We start from the raw sequence: 11901 nt of genomic DNA on the forward strand, positions 1-11901 counted from the left end.
AAGAAGCAGTTTAAAATGTTCAATTGTTGACGCACGTCGCACGACGACAACCAATTGCAATGTCACCCGAGTAAACTTAGGTGATCTAAAAATCCACAGATAGGGATGTTTTAATCTCAACATGACCAACAGGACCTTGGTTTTCTGGAGAATTTTAAAAATGAAAAAAGAGAATAATCCCACTAAGATTATCCTCCCTAATCAATTAATAATCTGGATTGTTTTAATGATTTACTATTTCAAAATTAAGGATTATCTCCCTCACGCATAACTCTTATCCTTAGACGAATTTGACTTCATTTTTTTGGCACACTGTTTTTCCCTATAATAGCTCTAAACTTCCATTGTTATTTCGGATTTCAAACATTTCGGTTGAGCATCACTGAAGAGACACTATTTGTCGAAAAGCGCATCTGGTGCATCAAAATTGGTACCGTATAAGTTTTACATTACTAAACATGATCAGTGGTATTTGATGAAAACAATTTAAAATATTTAAATATTACTATATCAAATTTTGATCCCCAAGTGATAATATGGACATTCTAGTCATAAGATGACCTTTTTATTCGTTTTTTAAAAGTCCATATAATGCCACATGAAGATTTGATCTCCTATTATGGCCCATAACTTTGAATAAATTTATATCTACAGTACCCGATGGTGCTTGGATATTAGTATGAATAATCATGAACCTGCTGGTCTTGAAATTTTATACATGTAAAACTTTCATTATTTATTCAGGCCCCATCATACACTCGAGGGCCATGGTTTGAACAAACTGGAATCTGCATTACCAGTAGATGTTTGCACATTAATATGACTAAAGAAAGGTGAAGATAACGAACAGTAATCAATCTCATAACTCTTAAAATCAATACAAAATAGATAGTTGGGCAAACACAGACCCCTGGACACACCAGAGGTGGGATCAGGTGCCTAGGAGGAGTAAGCATTCCCTGTCGACCAGTCACGCCCGCCGTGAGTCCTATATCCTGATAAGGTAAATGGAGTTATGGCACGGTTGCTGCGGAGAAAAAGATTTTGCACGGCATGTTTACATATATCATGTTTCACATAAGTCCTGTTTCGTGGTCCATCTTCAGATTTTAAAAGATGCCAGAACATTTTTTGTATTTCTTAATCCCCTTTCAAAACCTTCATCTGAATAATTTCAATATCCTTTCACTCAAGAAGGATGCATTATGGCAAGTGTGGTTGAAATAGACACTTTGGTTTTTGAGAAGTCGAAAATGTTAAAAGCTTACCGACGAACGGAGGCCAGAAAAAAAAAAAATCATAAAAGTTCACTTGAGCTTTCAGTTCATGTGAGTCAAAAGTGAATTAAAGTGTTCAAAATTTTGATGAATATACATTTGGATGCAGAGAATTTAATATGTTCAGAACATTCGTTATGATCTACCGTCTCGTGAAATTGGATGGTAATCCTCAGATTTATCCTCAAACAGCTATAAATGCATATCATTTACTGAATATCATTTACACATGTGGCGATACAAACACTGCTTTTGACAAGAGGATAAAATGGCGTAACAGGTAAATTCAGCGCTGAACATAAAATCGGAATACAATTGCTGATAAACAAAGGACGAAAGTGATGGATAAAGATATCTTTAATATGCTACAAAGTGAAAAAAATAAAACAAAACATAATAATGATCACAATATCTACTATTAATACATATCATTAAATGATATATCTTCTATTAAGTAGAATCTACTTGACATCATATTTACTTTCGATTTCACTTACTTCAATATTACATACACACCTGTACTATTTTCACACGTACCCTTATTTCTCATTCGATAAATATATGCATGAATAACAATACAAAAGATGTAAAACGTCTGTCCTATATATTATAACTACCGCAGTGGCTATATCGGTTTGTTCATTATGGACATCCTGAGTACAATGTACACGATAGTCGATTTTAAGGTAATGCAACATTAAGCAGAATTATAACAATAACATGGCACTCGACATGGAATGTTGCAGGTACGTGTAGTTTATTTAACCCCAGTTATCTAAACAAAATCAAACAAGAGGCCCAAGGGCCACATCGCTCACCTGAGTCACTTGGCTCATATTTAAAGATTTTCCCTATATATTTGTATGCAAAACATTGATCCCCCTCCTTGTGACCCCATCCTCCCCTGTGAGCCATGATTTTAATAAACTGAAATCTGAAATATGTCAGAAAGCTTTCATGTAAATATCAGCTTTTCTGGTTCTTCGAGACTTTTCCTATATATTTGTATGTAAAACTTTGATCCCCCTTGTGGCCCCATCCTACCCCGGCGGGCCATGATTTGAACAAACTTGAATCTGCACTATGTTAGGAAGCTTTCATGTAAATATCTTTTATGGCTCAGTGGTTCTTAATTAGATTTTCCCTATATATTTGTATGTAAAACTTTGATCCTCTATTGTGGCCCCATCCTACCCCCGGAGGTCATGATTTGAACAAACTTAAATCTGCACTATGTCAGGAAGCTTTCATGAAAATTTCAGCTTTTCTGGCCCAGTGGTTCATGAGAAGATTTTTAAATGACCCAACCCTATTTTTGCATTGTTGTGATTATCTCCCCTTTGAAAGGGACATGGCCCTTCATTTGCGCAACTTGAAAGCCCTTCACCCAAGGATGGTTAGTGGCAAGTTTGGTTGAAATTGGCCCAGTGGTTCTTGAGAAGATGAAAATGTGAAAAGTTTATGACAGCGACGACAGACAACGGACCAATTTTGATCAGAAAAGCTCACTTGAGCCTTTGTCTCAGGTGAGTTAAAAATAAAATAAGAACATCAGTTTTCTGACACACTTGGTAAAAGTTTATGAGCAGTTTTTATATGCTCCTTGCATAAAAATATACATATCAAAACGCATAAGGAGATGAGACGAGAAAAAATTTCGTCACATTTAATCATTAGAAGACTGATTTCCTATTACAACGGTACTTTTGTCTCCAGTCACCACATTATGGGCGTCTTCAACAACAATTTTCTCGATATAGGTACCTAGAACAATTTAATGAATCACGTTAAAGGGTGTACTCGGGATAACAACATTTGAAATATAGATCAGCAGATAATTAGTCAATTTATCCTAGGTTTTATAAATCTCATTTGAAACTAGAAAATGTAATAGTATATCATGTGATTTGGAAAACACTATGATCAATCATTTTCAGCACAGTTTTGCCTTATTCAAGAGTGAAGTAAAAGTGGAACTGCTTGATTAGAGTTGAAGCGCTCTACCTTTTCTAAAGACGTGCTTCCTATAGATATTTAGAAGATACACGTTATGTCACAAAATGTGTATATCTTTTACTTTTATCTGATATCTTTGTGAATTATTCAGTGAAGACTCACCTGCATTAATCGTCACATGAGTCGGTGGATGTTGCTTAACTGTAATATTATAAAATATGAACTGAGACATCTATGTAAATTAAGTTGAGATCGTCAAGCAAACGAGTGCATTGTTTTCATTCAACGTACACACGTCATATAATCAAACGAACACGAACAATATCAGTGGAAAATCTAAGTACAGAATAATTTTACATCACACAAAAGATATATAACTTAGTCAGGTGAATGTGACTTATATTTTGTTTATTTCAAGAAAAGTGAGAGTAGCACACTTTACACCTTCTTCACGAAGAAAAGCTTTATCCCCCTCTAAAGCTATGATATTCTAGAGATCGTTTTTCGTGTTTTGCATATTCAAATTAAACTATCCCATTAATCCACAAGACAATTTATTTATTTTATAAACAAAGAAATGACATAATAGTATCAAATATTTGGTTCCCGTTATCTTTTATCATTAAGATCTTGAATTCAGAACAAGTTCATTACAATGGAGATAAACAATGCGACAGGAATTGATTTACTAATTTGTTATAAAGAAAAAGATAAACGTAAATAAAGAAGGTATATTTTCAATCCAGATCCTAATTTTATTTCTACTGCATTTTCAAATAGTTATATAAATGAAAATATGGTACTATTTACAATATACACACAATATCTGATAGGTAGGAACGTAAACTTAAGTTTTGCTAATTGTATATCAAGAGGATACGCAGGTACCCTGCTTACACATTCTCCGCTGCTTACTACGATTAGCCTTGGTACACAATGTGTTAATTTCATAATAATTTCAATGCATCAAAAGTAAACTTTGAAGCCAATGGTATATACTGTTTTGTGATAGCAACGATATCAGCTTCAATGAGCATGTTGACAGTGCAACCACTGCGTCTGGTGAGTCTGAGAAATGCATTAAAACTCAAAGTAATGTAACATTAACGAGAATTATAACAACAATAGATGTCAAAATGATATCTGTGCTAATATTTTTTTCCACTATGCAAAAAGAAAAAAAACTTACTTTCAATACCCTGTTCTGATTTACCGCCGTCTTTGGAATCAGAGCTTCCCCTTCCTATATGAATGACAGGATAACACAAAGTATCCATATCTGATAATCTATTGGTTAATGCCATTGTTTCGCTTATCACTTTAAATTCACATCATAAGCACAGACAAGAAAATATAAAATATTGTGGCTCCCTCTGAATTCAGATTGCATACAATTTAAACATGAAAATTGCTAACTCTATGTTGACACTATCAGTCGGTTACAATAAAATGTTCAAGAAAAAAAAATCCAATATCTTACTTTTTCTCCAATAGTGGTATAGCACTGAAATTTTTAAAGAGAATTGCAATCAAATTACACGCTTAGGTGATCAGATTTGTTTCAAATTATACTATACATGTATATCAAAGATTGAGTGGAAAAGAGATATACACGTCATTGTAATATATTCGTTCTTATGAATTGATATTTATAAAATTCTCCAAAGAAAATGAACACACATGCAAGAATTTCTAGAAAATTTCGATCGTATTTATAATACTTGTACACATGAAAGGCAACATTAACGTGCAGTGATCCATCTCATAACCCCTATAAAGAATAGAAATAGTTGGACAAACACGAACCCTTGGACATACCAGAGGTAGAAACAGGTGCCTAGGAGGAGTAAACACCCCCATCGACCGGTCACATATCTTGATGTTGATATTTCATTGAATGGTTGAAGAGAATATTGTCTTTTATGCTTAAATGTTGTGTGTATTTTGCTTTACAACACAATATTTAAAATATTTCCGTTATCAATGAAAGGTGAAGATAACGAACAGTGATCAATCTCATAACTCCTTTAAGGAATACAAAATAAATAGTTGGGCAAACACGGATCCCTGGACACACCAGGGCCTAGGAGGAGTACGCATCCCCTCTCGATCGGTCACACCCGCCGTGAGCCCTATATCCTGATCAGGTAAACGGAGTTATCCGCAGTCAAAATCAGTGTCCCAAGAACGGCCTAACAATCGGTATGAAACACGTCAGACAGCATTTGACCGAATGATAGGTTATATTGACGAACTAGATCGTTATAACGACCAAAGAATTTGCTAAATGCTGACTTCAATCGAGACTATTGAAACCCCTGTACCATCAACCTGTTCGATATAAGAAATAAAAGTTTTTCAAAAATTCATTCGGAGATATGAATCTTCCTAAATTATCATTTTGTCAATACTTCTCTAACAATATCTTATGGAAAAAAAGAGAAAAGTATCAAGGTTCCAATTTTTTACAAATGTTATTTCTCTTTGACTAATGCCAGTGTGGTAATGTCTTAATATACCTACCACATCCTCCACTAAATTATCAATTGAATGAACAAATCGGATTTTAATAAAAGAATGGTGCTAGCATAGATTTATTTTCACATAAAATCGTACGACTATGATAAAATTTTTGTCTCTGCATTGTATTCAATTGAATTCACAATGTTAAACTGTACATGTAGCTAGTTTTGCTCATTCTGAAATATACCAGTGAAGGAGGCTTGTAAAAGAATAACAGTGTTTTAAAATTGTCATCTTAAGCGTAAGATTTTTTGTGAAAAGGGCTACAAATTGTTTTCCAGAAATGTAGATTTTGATTATATAGCCCTATTAAACGCATGTTGATGACTATAATCTAACTGTTGTCACACTATACCATTATTACATGCATGTCCATTTGTTAGGAATATTTCTTCTATTTGATTAATTGATTGTATCCTATTTAACGTCCCTCTCGAGAATTTTTCATTCATATGGAAATGTCAACAAGACTGGTGAAGGGCTTCAAATTTAGGCCTACGCTCGGCGCTTATGGTCATTGAACAGCGAGGATTCTTTAGCGTGCCACACCTACTGGGACACGAGACATCCGTTTTTAAGGTCATATCCCAGGACCCATGACATTCACACCCGATACCGAGTGTTTGGCGATGAAACTGTCACTACCTGGTTTAACGACATAGGTCTGTCCGCGGCCGGGATTCGAATCCCGACCTTCCGCATGCTGGGCGAACACTCTAATCTCTAGATCACCGCGGCGGTCCCTCTATATGAAGATACATAGATGGTACAATATATGTGTTGAGTTTTGCGGGAAGTGAAAAAATTGGTTTTTGAAGAAAAAACATGAAAGAAAAGTAAAAATGCACAAGGCAACAAGAAAAGGAAGAATCTGTACAAACTTGGATCAGGAGGGCTTAATCGAGCCACGGAGCAGGGAGATCTACACCATTGTTTCCTTTCATTAGAAAGTGTTAAATAGGAGAGATATTTTCATAATGGTGTTTTCAGGATGCAGTTTTAGAGAAAAAATTAAGGAGAGTCAATATTAACTATCCTGAAGATTCAAAGTGAAAGAAAAAGACATACTGAATTTTATACTTACCATATTAAATGCATTTCAAAATTATTTGTATTGATATCATTATTAAAAAGATTTGCATAATACCCTTTATATTTGGAAAATAATCTATAAGAAGCTTTTACACGATCAATAAAGAAAAATAAACATACAATGAAAAACTTGGAAAATATAAGAATTTGAAGAAACAAATGTACTTGTGTAGTGAAAAAGTGGCGTGTTGAACAGTCAATATGTTTAGAACAATTCAGACAAATAAAAACAATGATATAAGTAGATTGTGTCTATAGTAAAATATATCACCGTTTATGTAAATTTGTTATAACGAAAAAAAAAAATCAAATGTATCAACAAGCATTCTGTACGTGTTGCACAGAAATAATGTCTGCTATCGGTCCCAAGTCAAGTCTTCGGTGTGAATAATCATACGTCAACAGCTTATGCACAAGAGTAACCTTGACCTTCGCCGGTAGGGAACTAAATAACAAACTAATTCTGATATAGGTAAAATAATTCTCACCTAGAGACAGGGGTACAGTAATAAATACCGCTAGGACGGACGATCCTATGGCTGGAGCAAGTATTGAAACTCCGGCTTTATCTTCTGATCCAAAACGAAAGTAAGACATATTACTTGTAAAAAAAAAATCCTCATACATCTGAATGCATCTTTTAAAACTGTGAGGGGGACTAGCAGCCTCCATATAATTATCCTGTGATATTGTGATATACGGGGAAACATATGTGTAGGTTGGGCAAACTCACTATCACTATCTTTATCATGTCAAACTTTAGTTAATTGTCCTCTGGTATGGCACTTTTGTAGTGAAAAAAATTGTTAATTTTTTTTTATAGAAAGAATTCAAGAAAGAGCCATACGATTTATTTATGAAGACCATACTAGTACATATAATCAACTATTAGATAAATCAAATCTTCCTTCACTGAAAACCAGGCGTATGAGAGCCATGGCCCTTGAAGTTTTTAAAATTATAAATAAACAAAGTTCATTGTTCCTACAAGACTTGGTCCAGCTAAGAAACGCAAGGTATAATTTCAGATACCAAAAGACATCGGAACTTCCAAGACCAAGAACTAGGTATGGTAAAAGGTCTTACAGCTATGCAGCCGCCATACTGTGGAACTCTTTACCCAACCATATAAGGGAAATCTCCTCCTTCAATCAATTTAGAACTTTTATAGACACATGGAGGGAGGAAAACTGTAGATGCAGCTCCTGTCGAGTACACGGTGCGGAGGTACATGGCTGAATGAAAATCTTTTTTCAATATATTATGTACTGTTTTAGTTTGCTGTTTCCTTTTATGCACATTTTGCAGCCTTTCATCTGCATTACTACCAATGTTTGCTTCTTGTTTAATTTTTATTTTTTGTTCTGTCTTTTGAAAGATTCATTTTTATTTCATCTTCTTAAACCTTTTTGTTTGTATACCTTGTAACGTATTTACTGTAAACTGCTATATGCAAGGTGAAGATAACGAACAGTGATCAATATATATTATTTATTTTATTATTTACATTTAACAGTTATAGTGCTTCTTAACAATTCTTAATGCTAAGGTTTGAATTTAATGCTTAATTTCTATAGTGAAAAACTTTTGTTTGATTTGTATTTAATTCTTAACTTCTGAAACTGTCTGGCTATACAGTATGCGTGTAAATATGTATATATGTGTTTGTTTTTTTTTGCATGCTTACCTTGTGATATTTTATTTTGTCTGTGATAGTCGATTTAAGAGCTCTGTAGAGCTCATGTTATTTGTTACTATAGTATACAGTGTCGACTTTAAATAAAATTTACTTACTTACTTACCTACGGCACGGACTGTGCGATACTTCCATTTTTCAAATTTGAAAGGGAAAACCCCTCTACCCATCGACCCAGTGAATATGTGACTCAAGAATCAGAGTACATTCAAATTTTGCATACAGTTTACAATAGCCCTATTGTTTTTGTGATACATAATTTGACAGATATATCTGCTATTAATGCAAGGTGAAGATAACGAACAGTGATCAATCTCATAACTTACCATTTCCAGGCATATCGTCCATGATAACTGGTTTGTTTGTGACTACTTCTACATCCATGCTGGTCTCTGTTATGGACTTCACTGTTGAGATTCTACACAAGATGCAGTTGTGGAATAGATATTAATATGATCTGATAACATACTTTCCTTGTCAAAGAAACATATCTCACAATCTTTTTCTATCCAAGAAATATAATCTCAATTTTCATGCAAATTGTTCACAAAATTCGCTGAAATATGTTTTAACAAATGTTATAGCATTCAGATATATTGATGACAACCATGATCATTTTCTGATCTCGCACATTTCTCTATACGTTAGTTGTGTATGTAACTGTTCATCCTCAGTGAAGTTATGCATGAAAGGTGAAGATAACGAATAGCAACATAATTGTGATGTATGAATTTGTACGATTATGACACACGGAGGTGCATTTTATAGTTGTTTCTAAGACAAATGATTTCTATAGCGAATATTATACAGGATAAAGTACAATCCGTAATAAAAAATGAGAGCCCCTCTGTACTTTTTTTGCAAATATTTTGAACAGTACTAATTGTCACACAAATGAGAATGATTTAAAAAAAAAAAATCTAAATCTGGGAAAATAAATAGAAATTCAATTCTAAATTAAAAGAAAGAAAAAAATGAAAATTTAAGTTATACATTTTATGTACATGTATATGTAATTCTTGAAATCAAAATAATTGAACAATGACCATCTTATTAAATTTAAACCTTACAAATAATCCATGTATATTGCATAAAGAGCATCAAGAATTACAGAGCAAAGATCTTACACTACAGTGTCATTTCGCACACAGTGGAACTCATGCTTTCTTCTGTGGGATCCGGGTGCACATTCCTTCACACAGAAATACGCTGAAAGGCAAAATATTCACGTTCGATTTAGATCTTCTTTCTGGTGAATATCCTTACAATAAAAGTTGATTCAATATGAAAGGTCGGTGAAACAGCACTTCTAAAAATAAAACTGAAATTTACCGGGATTCAACTCCTTCCCTTCAGGACAACCAAGCATGGCACATCCTTCCTCCTCGGACTTTGATTTGTAACAGGATTGATTTTTGGGATTAGAAAATAAATATGCTTGAGATCTGTAACCTTTAGTGTAATCACAACGGCACATTCTGTCAGTAATGTCACTCCCGTCATCACATTTCTCTTCTCCGTCATCATCACACAAGGATTTTGGATACATACAGGTAACATGTTTGTATCTGTTGGACATTTGTCCACCGGGCTGATAATGAGTCGATGGACATTTCACAGGTGTGATAAAAGTCGAGTCAATGGATAACACTGGATAATGCCCTGTGTATGGAAAGAGGATGGCAATCGAATTCTGGCAACGTACTGAACTTTAGGTATCTCAACATGTATGATGTATCCTTAAAAAATTATGAATTATATGAAAAGCGTTTGATTTCATGAACATATCACCCAGTCGGTTTTTATATGCAACCAGATAGACAAATACCATCAGTTTGAGGCCAAGGGCTATGTTTTGTTAAAACTATTAAATGATAACCTGAAATAAAATGAATAATTAAAAATACGTTTAAATATGACAATAAATATCACAATTACATATAGTTAACGTTATTATGAATAATTACCAAACACCGAGACATATATTTCCAGTATATGAAATATGAAAACTCAATGCTAAGTAGCTAATGTCTGTTTCCTTCAAGGGTAGCGCCGAGAGTGCGGGCCCTGGGTTAGTAAAAGCGGGAAAGTGAGTGAGTATTAGAAACCGGTTAAACAAGTATAGGGAAGTCCAGTTATAAACACACACACGTGGTCTGTCACACTTGAGCGCAAAAATAAAAACACATTTACACTTATGCAACAATGAGAAATAAATGATGTTTTATTTACAAAGGTGACATATATATTTAGATTATTTTGTTGTTAGTAAATCTGCTAAATATGTTTACGTTTTGAGGTCCTAGACAGATTTCAAACTTACCACTGTCAATGAAGACTGGTTCTAAACAAGCTTCTGTTAAGTCTCCTTTCTGGTTTTCTAAGCAGTGATAGTGAGTGGGGTCCTCACAGAACATCTGAGAGTGGGCCTCCCAGACTGTCAGATAGGGGCACATCACTGACCCATCTACCGCCTAGCATGTAAATCAAATGAGATAAAATAAAGTACACTGCTGTTGTGTAATTGATTAATCGATGCATCGTGGTCCGATCACCTGTGTTGTTAGATTTAAAAAGATGAGTAAATATATTACATTTAAAATATGACACAACAGTATCTGTATAAGATTGTCAATACTCTACCTGTATTAGGAGTGCCAGTGAGATCAAAACTATGAAGACAGATCTATCCATTTTCTTTATGTTCCATCATTAGATACTTCTTCCAAAGTCAGTTTTCAATCCAGCATTGTCTATTTTCCTCTAATACATGTAACGTGATGAGTCGTAGAAAATACGAATTGAAAACGAAAGTTCGCGAAAGGTGGTAATTTAATGAAGATTGAACCCGATTGTATTTTAATGAAAATAGAAAATCCTAAAAAAATGTACATTTTACAAGAGGCGTTGCTCTACATGTGTGCATGAATTGCTCTGGTTGCTTTAAAAAATTCATTGTACAATGTACTAATAATGAAGATATTTTGTGTCCAAACTAAAATGGTTAATATTGGACATCCTGCCACTACTATATTGATATGTTGTTCTTGTTTTTTACTTCGCGTTGTGTTTTAAAAATAATAATAGGTTTTATGTTAAGTATTTAACCCTTTAGATATTTCCAGGTAAGTTTGAGTCCGCCTAGAGTGAGGTTAGTAATTGAATAATAAATTAATTAAGTTTTATATCTTTAATAAAGTTCAACAATTGTATGATAAATACCAAATAACAAACTAATAATAATCCCGTGGATTGAATGTGGCTTGAGAGAAAAATATATTAAATAGAAAAAATAAAGAAATACTAATAAAAAAATACAGGGTGAGGCAACTCCTGATTTTTACCTTGTAGCAAGGT

The 11901-nt window shown here is 33.8% G+C and overlaps 1 protein-coding gene across 3 annotated transcripts; it reads right to left on the reverse strand.

Annotated features, from left to right (window-relative positions):
- Positions 1-1616: 1616 nt before the first annotated feature.
- LOC125654410 (uncharacterized) lies at positions 1617-11383 on the reverse strand. 3 transcript variants are annotated; one of them, XM_048884366.2, is made up of 10 exons: positions 11188-11383; positions 10868-11018; positions 9877-10206; positions 9672-9753; positions 8871-8962; positions 7337-7420; positions 4714-4737; positions 4423-4476; positions 3396-3434; positions 1617-3041 (listed from the first exon to the last, which is right to left on the reverse strand). In XM_048884366.2, exons 1-10 carry the CDS (start codon positions 11236-11238, stop codon positions 2944-2946), a joined length of 1005 nt encoding a protein of 334 aa, XP_048740323.2. In that variant the 5' UTR covers positions 11239-11383; the 3' UTR covers positions 1617-2943. The 3 variants fall into 3 exon arrangements, with proteins under 3 accessions (XP_048740323.2, XP_048740324.2, XP_056001303.1); XM_048884367.2 differs by lacking the exon at positions 7337-7420; XM_056145328.1 differs by lacking the exons at positions 1617-3041; positions 3396-3434; positions 4423-4476; positions 4714-4737; positions 7337-7420 and adding an exon at positions 7427-8083.
- Positions 11384-11901: the final 518 nt, after the last annotated feature.

The sequence above is a fragment of the Ostrea edulis genome, chromosome 7 (assembly GCF_947568905.1).
Source record: "Ostrea edulis chromosome 7, xbOstEdul1.1, whole genome shotgun sequence".
NCBI lineage: Eukaryota > Metazoa > Mollusca > Bivalvia > Ostreida > Ostreidae > Ostrea > Ostrea edulis.

Bases quoted from the DNA above. Each gene is read 5' to 3' on its own strand.
- LOC125654410 (XM_048884366.2), bottom strand. From the start codon at position 11,238: ATGGATAGATCTGTCTTCATAGTTTTGATCTCACTGGCACTCCTAATA. The intron at 7,421-8,870 runs GTAAGTTATGAG...GTTTTGGATCAG, and splicing joins GGACGATATGCCTGGAAATG to AAGATAAAGCCGGAGTTTCA. The intron at 3,042-3,395 runs GTGAGTCTTCAC...AAATTGTTCTAG, and splicing joins TCATGTGACGATTAATGCAG to GTACCTATATCGAGAAAATT.